At 43.4% G+C, this 17620-nt stretch overlaps 1 protein-coding gene across 1 annotated transcript in view; it reads right to left on the reverse strand.

Moving 5' to 3' along the window:
• Positions 1 to 14729: 14729 nt before the first annotated feature.
• Positions 14730 to 17620, reverse strand: part of MRRF (mitochondrial ribosome recycling factor) — a 41482-nt gene continuing 38591 nt past the window's right edge. Inside the window, exon 7 of the mRNA XM_075324097.1 lies at positions 14730 to 15157. Within this exon, the coding sequence (XP_075180212.1) occupies positions 15080 to 15157 (78 nt within the window). The 3' untranslated portion in view covers positions 14730 to 15079. The remainder of the gene's footprint in view (positions 15158 to 17620) is intronic.

A 17620-nucleotide genomic window follows, 5' to 3' on the forward strand; every position in this document is an offset into this window, starting at 1 on the left:
GAAGAACCGGTCAAGGGTGGCATCGGACTAGTCTGGTCTCTGGCCATGGTCCCTGGCTGGCACTTGCCAGAGCTGCTTCACCAAATTGAAAAGTCTTTCCCCGGTCAATCAGCGGCAGCAACACTGGGAAGAGCCGGTCAAGGATGGCAGTGGACTGGTCTGGTCTCTGACCATGGTCCTTGGCTGGCTCTTGCCAAAGCTGCTTCACCAAATTGAAACGTCTTTCCCCTGTCAATAAATTGCAGCAGCGCTGGGAAAAGCCGGTCAACGGTGGCAGTGGACTAGTCTGGTCTCCATCCATGGTTCCTGGCGGGCTCTTTCCAGAGCTGCTTCAACAAATTGAAAAGTCTTTTCCCTGTCAATGAACTGCAGCAGAGCTAGAAAGGGCGGCAGTGGACTAGTCTGGTCTCCAGTTATGGTTCTTTGCTGGCTCTTGAAAGCGCTGCTTCAGCTAATTGAAAAGTCTTTCGCCTGCGTGTACATAGGGAGAGTCCTATCAATCAGATGCAGCAGCACTGGAAATAGCCGGTCAGGGATGGAGATGGACTAGTCTGGTCTCCGGCTATGGTCCCCAGTCAGGTCTTATAACTATATTTTCCCTGAAATGCCTGAGCATTTGTCATGCACTGACTACCATGGTTCTGCCAGGAGAAGGGAAACCCCGGTAAGCACTGCAACAAACAGGATACACCGGGAATACGATACAATGATGGGCCTTGGTGCTAGGGAGAGTGAAGTGGGGTCACCTTCTACCCTCACCTAAAGGGCATTTTACACGCTGCGATATCGCAAGCGATATCGCTAGTGAGCGTACCGCCCCCGTCGGTTGTGCATCAAATTGCTGCCCGTGGCGCACAACATCGCTAACACCCATCACACATACTTACCTGCCTAGCGACGTCGCTGTGGCCGGACAACCGCCTCCTTTCTAAGGGGGTGGTTCGTTCAGCGTCACAGCGACGTCACTAAGCAGCCGCCCAATGGAAGCGGAGGGGCAGAGATGAGCGGTACGAACATCCCGCCCACCTCCTTCCTTCCTCATTGCGGGCGGCCGCAGGTACGAGGTTGTTCCTTGTTCCTGCAGTGTCACACGTAGCAATGTGTGCTGCCGCAGGAACGACGAACAACCTGCGTCCTGCAACAGCAACGATAATCGGGAATGGAATGACACGTCAGCGATCAACGATAAGGTAAGTAATTTTGATCGTTAATGGTCGTTTCGTGCATTTCACATGCAACGACGTTGTAACGAGGCCGGATGTGCGTCACGAATTCCGTGACCCCCAACGACATCTCGTTAGCGATGTCGTTGCGTGTAAAGTGGCCTTTAGGTTGATCCCTGCACTCCATAACATCCCTATATGAGTCCTTCCCTCATCATCGATCACATGCTTAGGCCCTGACTTGCCCTAAACTCACCCTGGCTAGTGAGAAGGCCCATGACAGCACTAGTCTCACCACTTCAATAATCCAACACAATGGCATGTTTATCATGGCTGGGTTCAGGTCTCAATAAACTTACTATTTGCTAGGCTGATGATCAGCACATGATTTTGTACCTTCTGTTCCCTAGTGATAATACTAGAATATTCATGGTGTTATATGATATAGAATACTAGGTACCTTTGGATCCAATTGGAATGGAATGGTTCTGCCAGGAGTAAGGGAAACCCCGGTAAGCACTGCAACAAACAGGGTACACCGGGAATATGATACAATGATGGGCCCTGGTGCTAGGGAGAGTGAAGTGGGGTCACCTTCTACCCTCACCTTAGGTTGATCCCTGCACTCCATAACATCCCTATATGAATCCTTCCCCTCATCATCAATCACGTGCCTAGGCCCTGACTTGCTCTAAACTCACCCTGGCTAGTGAGAAGGCCCATGACAGCACTAGTCTCACTACTTCAATAATCCAACACAAGGGTAAGCAAACAGATATGTGATCATCCCCATCTCAGGTACTTTAAATGCAGCACTGCCCCCACCTCATGTTTTATGCTGCTGGTTCATGGGCAGCAGAAGACCTTAAAACAGGGGTAAGTCGTGATGGTATTTATGATATGTTAGAACACAATAGTTCAATGCATTTTGGAAATTTGGCTAAATAGTGTCAAACCCCTCTACAAATTCTTCTACGTCGCACTTTTTAATATTATAGAGTATAATGGATTGTAATAGCAGATATTCATTGTAAGCAAGACTTCCAAGAGGACTTTTATAAAATGTAGACTTCCTGACGATGGAAAGAGCTTCTTTCCAAAACGCGTAGAGTTCTTCTTTTGACCTCAGCTGGCCTCCATAGCTGCAGTGAAGTCACTGAGTATCACATGGTGTTTTTCTCTAAACTCCCTGAGTGTCATGGTGTCATCAGATACTTTTAAGACCACAGACTCTGACACTCCGCACTCTAAATTCTCTGGTGCATTTAAGTTGCACAGGCAGTCTCGGGAGTCGACCAGCCGTGTGCTTATTAGTGATCGGACTAGCAGAAGTTAATTTCTGCTAGCCTGCTGGTTACCTTTTAGATCACATATTGCGGGAGACCTATCAGAGGTACTCCTCGCCTTTGTAAGATGGAGGAATTTGTCTTCCTATGCCGGCTATAGCTTTCTGCTAAACCAGTCCGTTTTCTGTTGTTTTCCAGCCTGGTGATTTACTGCATGTTGCTTTGTGTGCTGTGGAATTCCTCCTGTTGTCTGGTTATTTCTTCCCTGCTTTAGGGGTACTTCTCACATAGAGAGATCGCTGCTGAGTCACAGGTTTTGGGACGTACCAGTGACCTCATCAGCGATCTCGCTGTGTGTCACACTAAGCAGCGACCTGGACCCTGCTGTGAAATCGCTGATCGTTACACACTGTTCTGGTTCATTTTTTGCTTGTTGGTCTCCCGCTGTGCAGCACACATCGGCGTGTTTGATGGCGGGAGACCAACGAGCACCAACTCTGTGTAAGCAGCATACGCTGGTAACCAGGGTAAATATCGGGTAACTAAGCAAAGCGCTTTGCTTGGTTACCCGATATTTACCCTGGTTACCAGCATACATCGCTTAGCGCTGGCTCCCTACACACGTAGCCATTATAAATATTGGGTAACTAAGCAAAGTGCTTTGCTTGGTTACCCGATATTTACCCTGGTTACCAGCGTACACTGCTTAAGTACACAGTTTTGATTTCTCCTGTTTGTCTATCACTGTTGGTGTCTATATGCTACTGTCCCGCCCCCCCCCCCCCCCCAGATACTGGATTGCATATGTATGCTTCAGCAAATAACCTAAGCAGCAGCACTCAATGTCAGGGAACAGCTGCAAAAGCTGAACTGTATTGGAATGCACTGATTGGGCAGTTCAGCTATACGTCCATAGCCAGCCATAAACAGAGCACTCCCAGGAAAGGGAAGGCAGGGTTTTTTTCATTTTTTATATTGTGCACACTACATCTGATAACGCTGATTTTACCCCCAGTGCGAGCAATTCATACACTGCAAGTGGCTCACACTGGGCTGAGCACCGAGCACACCCATACTCGCTTGAGTGTTTTGCATACATAAAGCACCCGAAAGTCTGTGTTCAGTACGATCTGTTAAGGTTCGTTCATCTCTATTCTCAATTCTTCAGGCAGTTCTTATCTCATCTTTCTGTTCTCTATGTTTAGTGATGCACACACAAATACAGTATCATATAGGAGAAACTCCAGCTTACCATATAGCTCTGTGCAGCAGGACTAGGCGTGATCGTGATCCTTCAGGAGGCCAGGCTGTAGTCAGTCATAGTTAGAGAAAGGGTTGGATCCAGCATCAAATTCCATGGTTAAAAAATATCGATTTATTGAAAAATAAGCATAAATAAATATATAGAAGACGTATATATTAGCAGAGGGATGGGGCAGAGTGCATGAAACACCTTACGCGTTTTCGGACGGTGAATTTAAAAGCAGTCCTTAGTCATAGACCTATGACTAAGGACTGCTTTTAAATTCACCGCAAATATTTCAAAAGACTGACCTGCACATCCTACAAGTGTGTATAGGTGCCAACTGAAAAAACCTAGCAAATACAAAATGGATACAGCCGCACACTAAATGCCATCAATGTATAAGGGAACTCTGGTACTGCATTACTGCTATATGAAAAAATGAGATTTTTAGTTTATGAATTGGCCAATGCATGTAAGCCCGGAAACCAATCGTCAAGGTAAATCTCAATATTCCGGGTCCCTAACTAAAATGCCACTATATAGGTTAAAAACATCCTTGTCTGGGCAGCTAGACTAAAAATCTAACTTGAAATGCCACTATCTGGACTAACCTCCATGTCTGGGCAGCTAGGACTCCTGGTATAAGGATTGTGAACACAGCCTGGTTTATAGGGCGGAGTGCTCAGTCAGAAAAAACTCACTGCAAATATTTCAAAAGACTGACCTGCACATCCTACAAGTGTGTATAGGTGCCAACTGAAAAAACCTAGCAAATACAATTACAATTAATTTTAAATTCACCGTCCGAAACGCGTCAGGTGTTTCATGCACTCTGCCCCATCCCTCTGCTAATATATACGTCTTCTGTATATTTTTTTATGCTTATTTTTCAATAAAGTGATATTTTTTAACCATGGAATTTGATGCTGGATCCAACCCTCTCTCTAACTTTGACACAAATACACAATGCAAAGATTAAGTCAACTTCTCCCCTCTTTAATCTGGTTTCAGGTGTGATTTTCATATTACCCACACCTGTTCCTTGCTACAGATGAGATTGAAGGAGCATCACATTCTTGAAACAAAGTTGTTTAAGCACAATTTTGGAAAGGTGCCAATTTTATCCGCCTGATTTTTGCGGTTTTGTGTGAAATTATGTAAAATTTGACTTTTCTTCAGTTTTTTTTGTGTTGTTCCAATACACACAAAGGAAATAAACATATGTATAACGATACATGTAATTGCAATTATTTTCTGAGCAAAATACTTAATTTTACGGAACAATTTCAAGGGTGCCAACACTTTTGGCCATGACTGTATGTGATACTGATTAATTCTCATCAGTTTTTCGGTTCCTGTATGGTCCACAGTCTGATGATGGCTGATAACACCAATTCCCAGTATCTCCTTACCATTGCTAATGCCTTAGTTGGAGTTGTTGGTTCATATGATAAAAATGTATATGACTTTGACCTGACATTACAATTAATGTACCAATTTTCTTGGTGGTGGTTTTGGTGATGTATTTCTGTACTGATGACGGTTATGATGCTGTGTTTATGGTGATGTATTCTTGTGCTGTTAGTAGTTCTGGTCCTGTATACATGTAACAATCCGTAATTTGTAAGATTGCGTTATAATTGGCTATGTTAATAAAGTATTGTGCCATCTGACAAGTTAAGGGTGTGGTGCCCAACTGAATTCTTGCCCCTGGTTCTGGGAAACCTAGATCGCAACTTCAACATCAAAATATTCCATCTGTAACCAAAGCTAAGAATGAACCTCTGCTTAATAGAGAGGAATTGTACTAGAAGTATCATGCATGCGATCGTTTATTGAAACCCTGTTTGAGTAATACCAGTAAAAACATTTTGAACTTTTTAAAACGGATCTTAGTTTCACTAATCTATTGTGTATTTTTAAGGCCCCCATACATAATACCACTTGTGAGTTGAAGAAGGGTAAGCAGCAAGTCACCAGATCGCGCGCACACACTCTGGGGTACCGTAACGGAACTGCAAATCAAACGTTGAAGCTATCTGTTCCTTGCATAAATATTCAATTGGCCTTTGGAAGAAAAAAAAGTTCCCCAGTAGAGATGGGCAAACCAGCTAATGTTCGAGTTCAGTGGGTTGGCCGGACTTTAAAAAAAAAAAGTCTGGTTCAGGACCATACTTGAACCTGAACATGAGACCAGATGCTGAACCCCATATAAGTTTATGAAGACTGAACGTTAGTCCTGAAAAAATGGTGTTAGTAAGGGCTAAGTGGATTAGAGCAGGACAGTTATACTTACCAAGTCTCCCGTTTGGCTGTCACACTGCTTCCGGGTCTGCTCATTAGCAATCATGTATATTCACTGCTTCGCCCACCCTCTTTGACAGCGTCTGTAATTGATTGCACTCACACTGTAGGCATACTGGCGTCTATGATTGGTTGTGGAGTCTATAAATAATTGGAAAAAATTACCTAGGATCCCCATATATTGATACAAAGCGCAAATAAAGCAGAAGGTTACAGACTGCAGCCCCCAGCTGTGCTCATTATTTTCACTGTGTATCAAAATGAGGGACCCCATGCGCCTTTTATTTAATTATTTAAATAAATAATTTTAAGAAATGCTGTACGATCCCTGCCATTTTTGATACCCAGCCAATATAAAGTGGACAGCTGATGACTGTAATTCTCAGTCTAGGTAGGCCCATGGTTATTGCCCCCCCCCAGCCTAAAAATAGCAACCCAAATCAGCTTTAGAATGGTAACATCCATTAGAAGCGACAATTCTGGTGCTTCACCTGACTCATCTTGATTGCCATGGAGCTTTGGCAATCGGGGTAATATAAGGGGTTAATGACAGCATAACAGCTGTGATTTTTGACAAAGTATAGCTGTTATTTCGGGTGGCCAAACCCGAACAGCAACACGGACTTCCCTGAGAAGTCTGTGTTCGGGGTCTGTATACGGATAACAAACTTTACAGTTTGGGTTCAGCCATCACTCTTCCCCACCCTTGATATAGAACAATGAATACAATATTATCAATATATAGTAGTATCTACTTCACAGCTGAGACCTGGACTATATATATTTCAATTCAGCTCTACATCCACAAACTAATTTTTCCGTTTTCCTTCAGTAATTTCATGGTTAATACTACATTGCTAAACATATATAAGAAAAACTGTTTCAATCTATTGACTAAAGCTTCCCCCATGTACTGTACTGTTCAGCTTCTCGCTTTCCTGTGTCCATCAATCACACCATTGTGTGTTCAGCCAAATTACCCAAAGTGGAACAATTGTTGACATGTGAAGGCAATACACAAAATCTGTGTATTTTACCATCTCCGAGCCAGAAGCGTGTTTATATAAGAACTCTAACATCCACAGAATGCTACAGGGGACAATGCCATTGCGACAATCTTATTTAATACACGTTAACCATGATCAGGCAGGAATGAAAATGTTTGGAAAACATGAAAATATTCTGTACTTGCCAAACAAAATTATGGCTCCTATATATAAATGGTTAATTAATATAATGTATATTGACCTAGTCCAAAATTGTGTTATCGTTTAAAGGGATTTTCTGGGAATAATTTTTATTCCATAAAACAAGTCTCCATGTGTCATGCAGTGACTACCGGGGTTCCGCCAGGTATAAGGGAACTCCTGGCAAGCTCCACAACAAATAAGGCACACGGGAACACTATACAACGGAGGGCCCTGGTGATAGGGAGAAGGGAGCGGGCTCACCTCTTGCCACTCCCCTGAGGATGATTCCTGCATTCCTTAACGTCTCTATACAGATCCTTCCCCCCATCGCCGGTCATGAGCCTTCAGCCCTCGCTTGCCCTGAACTCATCCTGGCTAGTGAGAAGGCCAGCGAGAGCACTAGTCTCACCACTGCAATAATGCAACACAAGGGAAGGAAAGACATACAGGGGGAAAATAGACACAAAAGGAAAACACTCCAAGCTCCTCCACTGCAACTAAACACCATGGCTGCAATTATCACAACTCCTTAGCTTCTTCCAGAGACTGACTCCTTCCACAGTAGTCAGCATAAGAATAAAGATTCTATAACTGGCATCAGATGGTAAGACATGTGACTTTTTATAGCAAAGGGGAGTGGTCACATTGAGCCCCATCAAAACTACTCATCGCTGCTATGATTCTAATACTCCTCACTAGACCCTGCCAGCTGACGTCTGCTCCTGTCATTCATTGCACACAAGATCCGTGTCTACTTGGCTGCTCCTACAATGAGCGTGTCAACGTTTTGGTGTCACATATTTCATCTGCCTCAAATTCTGCTTAAAAAACGGCAACTAAATACAGCGCATGCGCAATTGTAAAACAGACCTTTACATCATTAAGGACGGTATGTTTCTTACAGTACTACAAAAGGCTTGGGTCACAAGTCCATTGAGTGATGTATGATCTTAGGCAGAAACTAAAGAGATCTGGCTGGGTCCATGTCAAGGATTAGAATCTCAGCAGTTGTAAGTGTGTCGACAAGGGAAGGGGGTAGTCGGTCCCAAGCGGTAACAAATGGGAATGTCACTCTGGTGGCCGTTGCCCGGTCCCGTACCCTGGGCCCCTTTTGTAAGGGGAAATATTTACAGGGGTGAATAGAGTTAATGTCATGTGACGCCACCTGCGGGTTACGGTTAAGGATAGAGAACCGCCGCTGCTAAATGTGGGTACTCCCAGAGCTGGTGGTGATTGCAGCAATGGTGTTAGACCCTCTGCAGGTAGGGCTGTGCCTGGGAGATGATGAGGGATAATAACGGAGACCACACCAGGTTGTCTTTAACAGTCTCTACTCACTTGGACCCAGGAGTAGTTGGTTCAGGTCCCTTGGAGTAACAGTGCCAATGTAGTGACCCAGGTTGCTCTGTCCCCGGCACTCTCTGTTGGTTGGGTCCCCATAGCGTGGAGTGTTTGGGGCCCAACTGTCCCTTTTGGGGTACAGCCTCCTTCTCCGTACGGCGGGCAGTGCTGACCCTGTGTGGAGGTAAGTGTCCGAACCCCGATCCTAGTTTACTGCTGATGCCCCAGGATTTGGTTCGGTGAGGTCCGTGAAGGTGTCCTCACCGGGCAGGTATTTATCAAGCCGTGTAGAACTGATGCCTGATCTAGGGCCCTGTGCCCCGTGCGTGCTCCGGTCCCGCGGTATCTCCGGTACTCGACCTGGCAACCTCTCTCCTGTGCCCCCGGGTCACCGCTGCACGGACCCAGCTAAGGCACGTCTGCACACCTTTCCTGTGTGCCAAACTCTCTAGACTCTCTACTGACCCCTCCCACTAGGCTGGCTAATCCCAGGGACTTGTTCCTTTCCATGGCGACCATCTCCTTACATGGTTAACCCTCTATGCCCGGTGTGGAGTGGAGAACTAGGATTTTGGTTGTGCTTTGGTGGTATAAGCACTGGTACTCCAGGTACCAGGGGGTAGGTCCTGCATCCCCAAGAGGATGCAGTTCCTTGTAGTGCCCTGAGTGTCTCAGGGGCGCTACATAAGCATTTTTGAGGCGGTGTAAATTGCAAAGTTGCATAGGGTTGCATGAAGATATGTTTTTACAATAAAACAATATTCCCATAAAAACCTTATAAGAAGGACAGTCTTCAGGCTGGTACACTGACAGCCATCTCTCCTGGCTCACCTATATACCGTATATGGACACTTCCAGGCCATGTAATACTTCTGTGTATTCAGTTAGTTGGTGTCCTCACTACTCCTGAAGATGTCTTCACATCACTGTCCTGCTCAGTTATGGTACATTGTAGATTCAATTCTGCTATAACTCTGTTCCACCTGTTATTTTGCTGGGTCAGTTCTGCCTTTGAACCTTTTGCGCAACTTGTCTATTACGTCAGTCCTCATCACCAAGTCTACTCTGCTTCCTTGTGATCTACTACCCAGTTGTTGCTTGAACACTGGTTCACATGGTTCCAGTTCTGCTCTTTCAGTTGACATCCTGCTACATCAGCATCCATTGTTCCAACTAGAAAACCCATGCTGCACCAACACCATCTGTCTGTGCAGCGCAAGAACTTGTCCACCTGGACCAAGGGCTTTGAGGATCCATCTCTCCAGGAGGAAGCACCACCCTCTCGCAAAGTAAACATAAAAAAAATGAGGTAGGTTAAACGACAGTCCCACAGCTACTTGTTTGAAGAGCAAAAATGGTAAAAATTATAGCCTCCTGGCTTTAAAATGCTTTTTAATAAACAAAGTTGCCAAAATTGACATAAGAGCATTAGACCCTGAAGTGTCATGGCCTTACGGGATTTCCTGAGATATTCCGGATCTATAACTCACTTTTTCTCCTATGCTTAGCCAGCAATTGGTTAAACACTGATGGCCTTTGGGGGACATATCTGTTCTTTGGCTTCTCTCAGGCCCTGGAATCTTTTAATATAAATGTCTTCATTTTGTACACAGAGGAGCCATAAATAGTTTGATGAGAATTTGCGGCCAGCAGGACGGGGAGAGGCTTGTGTTTGGCCTCACATGTAGCTGACAACGCCGGGCCTCTATAATACTGATTATTGTATATTCCGTTCTCATGTTCCGGTGTTCTACGGGCAGCACAATATTGTTGTGCAGCACAAAGGTTGACACCACCATGGAGGTCAACACTTCGTGGCACTCCGATGGCGAGGATACAATTTTGTCATCTGCAGCTAAAGACCAACGCATTGTGGAACTACAACCCCTACGACATAGGATCAGGAAAACCCTGAGCCACCGGGATGGAGCAACAAGTTGGTACTGCCACGAGGCCAGACACAATCATATGTACATTATGGTTTACGGAGTCCCTCTCTGTCCTGTGTATGAAAAGATGTAAAAGATGCCATAATTCCAGGGATTTTTTTTTTCCTTTTTTTCACTATACACATCATCATTTTCCCAAGAGTCATAACTTAATATAGTAGTTTTTTTTTCCCAGAAGGAGTTTTTGTTTCAAGTTTTATCTTTTTGGAATATATATTATAATGTGCTGAATGCTTTTTTTTTATTTTTTTGGAGGAATAACCCCCCCCCAAAGTTTTGCCATAGCTTTTGCCTTATTTATTGTGTGGTATACATAATGAGTTTATTCTGTAGTTTGTTACAATTACTACATTTATAAAGGTTTTTGAAAATTAGTATTTTTTTTTTGTTTCACCATGTTTCAAGAACGACGTTTTTGGGATTTTGTTCTCTCAATTAATCTTTAATAATGGCTTATGTTTTGCTGTCATGTGTGTTGATAGGACTTATGTATTCATTTTTAGTTTTGTTTGTTTTTTTGTGAAAGAGAAAAAATGAAAAAAACTAATTTGTGGGGTTTTTTTTAGCTATATACATATATTGTAAGGGAAGTGATATCAGTAATATAGAGTTAGATTAAAGGGTACTTTACACTCTGCGATATCGGTATCGATTGTACGTCACGGGCAAATCGCTGCCCGTGGCGCACAACATCACTTCTACCCGTCACACGGACTTTTCCCTGCGACGTCGCTCTCACCGGCGAACCGCCTCCTTTCTAAGGGGGTGGTTCGTGCGGCGTCACATGGCAGCTGTCCAATAGCAGAGGAGGGGCGGAGATGAGTGGCCGGAACATGCCGCCCACCTCCTTCCTTCCTCATTGCCGGTGGATGCAGGTAAGGAGATGTTCGTCATTCCTGCAGTGTCACACATAGCGATAGGAACATAGGAACGACGAGCAACATCGTACCTGCAACAGCAACGATATTTGGAAAAGGAACGACGTTTCAACGAGCAACGATTTTTCACGTTTTTGCGCTCGTTGTTCGTCGCTCCTTGGTGTCACACGCTGCAATGTCACTAACGACATGACCCCGACGATACATCGATAGCGATGTCGCGTGTAAAGCACCCTTAAGTCTGCCGCTCACATGATTAACACTACTGGGGGGGCCATAACATCTATGAACTGTTATTACAGGTAAGGAGGCCAACAGGAACTGAGAACTGGGACTACAGAGAGGATTGTTCCTGACACCTCGGCCTAGTGAGCATGAGCTTCAAAGTTTGTACTGATGGCCCTTTGTAGCCAAGCTGGCCTCTCCCGTTAACTATTAGGAGAAGGGTATTAGCCCACGGACTAGTTACAGATTGTAATTTCCATAATACAATATTGTCCATCCTGGAAACTTGAGCCAGGACCAAGCACATAAACGTTGGGTTAACCAAAGGGCAGGCATTCCCATGTGGGGGTCAGCCGAGCTGAGTGTGATCCATAGGCCTAGGACACACGGCGAGAAAAACGGTGCCAGTGGAATGCGTTAAAAAAAACAAAAAAAAAACAAAAAAAACGCATTCCACTCAGACCAATATTATTCTATGGGGCAGCTCCCATGAGCGATTATTTTCTCAGCCCTAATCAGACCGAGAAAACAGTCGCAGCATGGTGTGAGTGTAATGCAATCCTGTTTCACTCGCACCCATACAAGTCTATGGGGCGAGAGAAACATCGCAGTGCACTCGCATTACACCGGTGTAATGCGAGTGCAGTGTGAGAATAGCAATAGCCGGCAACGGAGGAGATAGGGAGATACCGTAAATCCCTAAATCCCTCCCTCCCTCTGCAGCTGTGGTCTGATCGCACGAGTGGACCACAGTTGCATGACCCTCGGCTCCTGATGTGCTGCGAGCGTGAGCCGAGTGTCATGCGAGGACTCACACATAACGCCATGTGGCCTCAGCCATAAACCTTCCCTACCCTCCAGGAAACAGAAGAACAAATTTACACATTTCTGTTATTTCTCCTTTTTTTATTTTATAGCTGTTTTGCTTATTTGTGTGTCGCTTTGTTTTTCTCTTTTTATACATTTTCTTGTAAGTGCTGTATATTTTTATATTGAAGATTACAACTTTAATAAATTTGGTTCTTTTATGCTCTAAGATAAATCAATGGCTTTTCAGTGAGCGTTTGGCTTTTTGACTGTCGGAACGGCAGTTTACATTTCATGAACTCACCGCCCCATGTGTTTGGTGAGTGGTGGCAGTGTGCTGTGTGTCCGGGGTGTGTGGACTTTGTTGGGGTGTGATTTATGATCACTTTGCAGCCTGTAACGGAGGTGGAGTACAATCCTGAGTGAGGGCAGCTAGATTAACCCTTGCAGTTGCGCCCCATATCAGGTGCTGAGAAGTGTGATTGTGATATATATCCCAAAAGTGAGTACATCCCTCACATTTCTTTTAACCATTTTATATGTTTTTCATTGGACAACACTGCAGATATGACCCTGTGATACAATGTGCATCTTGAATAATAGTGTAAATGTGGTGTCCTGTAAATAACTCATCACACAGCCATTAATGTCTAAACCACTGACAACAAAAGGGAGTACATCCCTAAGTGAAAATGGCTAAATTGTGCCAATTTTGCAGTTTTCCCTCCCCGTTGCCATGTGACTCATTAGTGTTACAAGGTCTCAGGTGTGAATAGGGAGCAGGGGTGTTACATTTGGTGTTCTCTCACACACACACTCTCTCATACTGGTCACTGGAAATTCAACATGGCACCTCAATGTAAAGAATAGAGATGAGCGGACCTGTGGAAGTTCAGTTTGGCGGGTTGAGCTGAACTTTAGATAAAGTTGGGACCTGAACCCCAAATGAAGTCACTAATTGGGCAGTTCAGGTCACCGCCCACATACAAACAGCCATAAACCGAAAACCTCAGGTGGGAGGGTAGGCTTGGTTTTCCCATTTCTTTTTTGTTTGGTGCACACCACATCCGATCATGCTGATGTTACCCCCAGTGTGAGCCGATCAAACATTGCAAGCGGCTCGCACTGGGCTGAGCACCGAGCGTACCCGAGCACAGCGATGCTCACGTGAGTGGTGTTCATACGTAAAGTACCCGAATTCTGGGTTTTGTTGTAAACACCTTTAATCTTTAATCCCAGGCATTGTAGCACAAGGTGATCTGAGCTGTAATCCATTGCTGTCTGATGAAGCACATCTCCTGTACCTGAACCGTACATTCACGGTGCTATGTGGCAAGTACATCCCGTCAGCTCTATAAATATTGCGCAATGAAAATAATATTCCTCATAACCATGTATAAATATGTGGGTCGACGGATGCCCCAGATGGGGACAATCCGTGGCCAGCACTTACTCCATTACATAAATAGAAACAGGAGAACTGGAGTACTATATAGTGCAAATTATCACAAATGCTTATTAGACAATACAAAATTCAAAAAAAACACACACTAAGAAAAAAATGGCCATGATTAAAAATGACAAAAACAGCACGGAAGGGGAAATCAAGCCCTGTGTATGGAAACAACAATGATGTCAGAATGTATGAACACATACAAATATATATGCAATAACAATATTTGTATGAATACCCCAATCTGGGGGGGGACAACATACGGCCCAAGCAAAATGCGCATCCTAAAGTATCAAAAACACACAGTGGTAGGTGAACATAAGAGTCGCGCTGTCCAGAGGGTGTATACTAAGTCACATAAATAGGGTAAAGTGCTAAGTGCAATAAACAAAGTGTCCCAACTCAGGGAATCCCCACTCTCCTCCCTGATGAAGTCCTAACCACACGGGTATTTATCTTTGTCGAAACGCGCGTTGGATGGCTTGGGGGCATTTTCATGTGAGGATTCCCGGAGTTCATACATTCTGATATCATTGTTGTTTCCATACCCAGGGCTTGATTTCCCCTTCCATGCTGTTTTTATTGTCATTTTTAATCATGGCCATTTTTTTATTGGTGTGTTTTTTGAATTTTGTATTGTCTAATAAACATTTGTGATAATTTGCACTATAGTGTACTCCAGTTCTCCTGTTTCTAAATATTGCACAATGTAGGAAGGGGTTAATTATAATAAAATTCTCTACTGTATGTAAAATTAATTAGAAATTGGAATTCATTGTTAACAGTCAGTGTTGTCATAGGTAGGAAAGGAATAAAAAAACATTAAAATTGACCCCTTAACAGATAAATAGGCAAGATACTCTGTAACAATGCAAGAAATCCACATTTATTTAAGATTTATTTGTAGTATAAACTTTTATTTTTAAATTTATTTTATTTAACATGAAAATATTATACAGTAACTGAATACTTGTCACAAGGTTGCAGAATGTGTGTTCATACTTCAATTTGGGGTTTGGTAATGTTACCCCAGTCTTCATTCAAAATGACAGTTCACCTTTTATCCTAACAGATCTCCCGATTTATGAGGACTGTGATCATTTTTCAGTATCACCCTACAGTCCATACATTCAGAATAATCCTCTCCATAATGCGGCATGAAAGATACGTACCATCACCGGACATGGAGAAAAATATGTGACTGTTTCACATCTTTCCAGCGCTCCATAGTCCATCTTTACTCTAAAAGCTCCTTAGTCTTTGATGCTAGTTGTTTGTCCAATTCTGCCGATACATCATCTGCCATTTGCTGGATCTGTTAAAACATAATACGACAGAAGGATAACAGTCAGCAGAAGTACCATAGTTGACGGCTGATAAGAAATAAGCACTTTATATAACAACTAATTTGTATTTTTTTTTTTTTTTTTTTAAAGTAACTGGTCATTTGTCAGCCCCATTTTCATCAGCACTGCCAAAGCTTCTGGAAGACCCAGGGATCCCATGTCCGGCATATCAAAGCTGCTAGGTCCTAGCTGTGCTAATGACTTATACCACAGTAGTGGTCTGTTTCCCTATGTAACTGAAGCTCCTCTGTATATCCCAGTTACAGTCTACAAATTAAGCAATAAAGAAAAAATAAATGTTTTCTAGAGATCTTTTATGATCTCTTGGGTGACAGATTAAGTAAAAAATATGTGCATATATATCTGTATATATAAAGGGTTCCCTTGCTGGTTTCCCACGCTGGTGCTGACCTGACTTAAAACCGTACTGGCAGCACCTTTACAATGTGAACAGGTGCGTATCTGGATGGTGTATAAATATAGGGAACCCCTAGCCTCCTTTTTGTTCATCAGCTGATCTTGTAGGTTTTTAAAACCCAGAGAAGATGCAGTGTAGTGTAGGACCCAGCAAAGGAGGGTGCCGTGAAGGGGCTCTGGGCTGGTATTACAATGGTCATTATAATATTCTAAATACCTCCATTTATGTTATAAGGCTACTTTCACACATCCGGCTGTAGCAGTGCGGCACAATCTGGCGCTCTGCTGAAAAAAACAAAACCGTTTTTTGTTGCCGCCGGTTTCGTTTTTTCCAGCATTGACTTGCATTGGCGCCGCATTGTGCCGCATGGGCTTGCGTTCCGTCCGTTTTTTGACGCATGCGGCAGATTTAGCCGATGCAGCGGCCGGATGGAACGTTCCCTGGCACGTTTTTTGCTCCGGCAAAAAAAACGCATCGCGCCGAATCCGGCCGCTGTGGCGCATTTTTCAATGCATGCCTATGGACGCCGGATGCGGCAAAAACCGCATTCGGGCGCCGCATGCGGTTTCTTCCACTGCGCATGCTCAGTAGCCTGCTGCAACCGGAAAAAAACGGACGGGCCGCATGTAAAAACTTATGCAAAGGATGCGGTGTTTTCGCCGCATCCGTTGCATAGGTTTCACAGCCGGATTGAGCCGCAGTGCTCAAACCAGATGTGTGAAAGTAGCGTAAGGTAGAATTTATTTTGGTTTTTCACAGTGTGCGGCTGGAATTTTTTCTGATATGTATACACCATCCAGATACGCACCTGTTCACATTGTAAAATTGCTGCCAGTACGGTTTGAAGTCAGGTCAGTACCAGCGTGGGAAACCAGCAAGGGAACCCCTGTTTCATTCTGTTTTTTTCTATTATATAATGCATATAACAGGGAGTGGTGCTCTGTTTGCTGGATTTGCACCCCAGCACCTGGCTGCTTCATTAGCCTCCGTTTTGTTCATCAGCTGATCTTGTAGGTTTTTAAAACCCAGAGAAGATGCAGTGTAGTGTAGGACCCAGCAAAGGAGGGTGCCGTGAAGGGGCGCTGGGCTGGTATTACAATGGTATTACAATGGCCATTATAATATTCTAAATACCTCCATTTATGTAAAAGGTAGAATTTATTTTGGTTTTTCACAGTGTGCGGCCGGAATTTTTTTTTTTTCTCCTATCTATCTATATATTATATATATATATATATATATATATATTATATATATATATATATACACACACATACACATATATACATATAAAAATAATCTATAAAAAAAAAAAAGTACTAAAATAAAAAGTCTCCACCAGAAAGAAAATAATAATTTTTTTAAATATAAAATAAGCTTTATTACATACATATAGTACACTCAAAAGTTTGGGTACACCTGTTTATGCAATCAGCCCTATTCCACTGCTGTTCTAAACCAGATTATGACAAGAATTACTCAACTAACAACTAAGTAAAGAGAAACAATAGTTCATCATTACTTTAAGACAAAAATGTGAGTGAATTCAGAAAATTGCTAGAATCTTGACGGTCAGTCATTAAAACCATCAATGACTAACAGACTGTCTCATAAGGACTGCCATAGGGAAAGTAAGAAAAAAAAATATTACTGCTGCAGAGGATAAGTTCATCAGAGTTACCAATATTAGAAAAATGTAAATTGACAGCACATCTGAGAACAGCTGTCATAAATGATGCACAAAAAACAGATATCTCAACATCTGTATAGAGGAGAGTGTGAGAAGCAGGCTTTATGGTGGCATATCTGTAAATAGATCACTACTGAGGATCCCAAACCAGAAGAGAGTTGTGTGGCCAAGCAACATAAAGACCACTGCTGTGGTCTAATGAGTCAAAATTTCAGATTTTTGGTACCAACCATCATGCGCCAGTTTTCTAGAATGCAGTACCCCAAAGGAAGTGACTAATTCAAGTGAGCGTAACCAGCTCTTACCCACTCTCCCTCCATAGGG

The sequence above is a fragment of the Anomaloglossus baeobatrachus genome, chromosome 9, assembly GCF_048569485.1.
Source record: "Anomaloglossus baeobatrachus isolate aAnoBae1 chromosome 9, aAnoBae1.hap1, whole genome shotgun sequence".
In the NCBI taxonomy this organism is placed as follows: Eukaryota; Metazoa; Chordata; class Amphibia; order Anura; family Aromobatidae; genus Anomaloglossus; species Anomaloglossus baeobatrachus.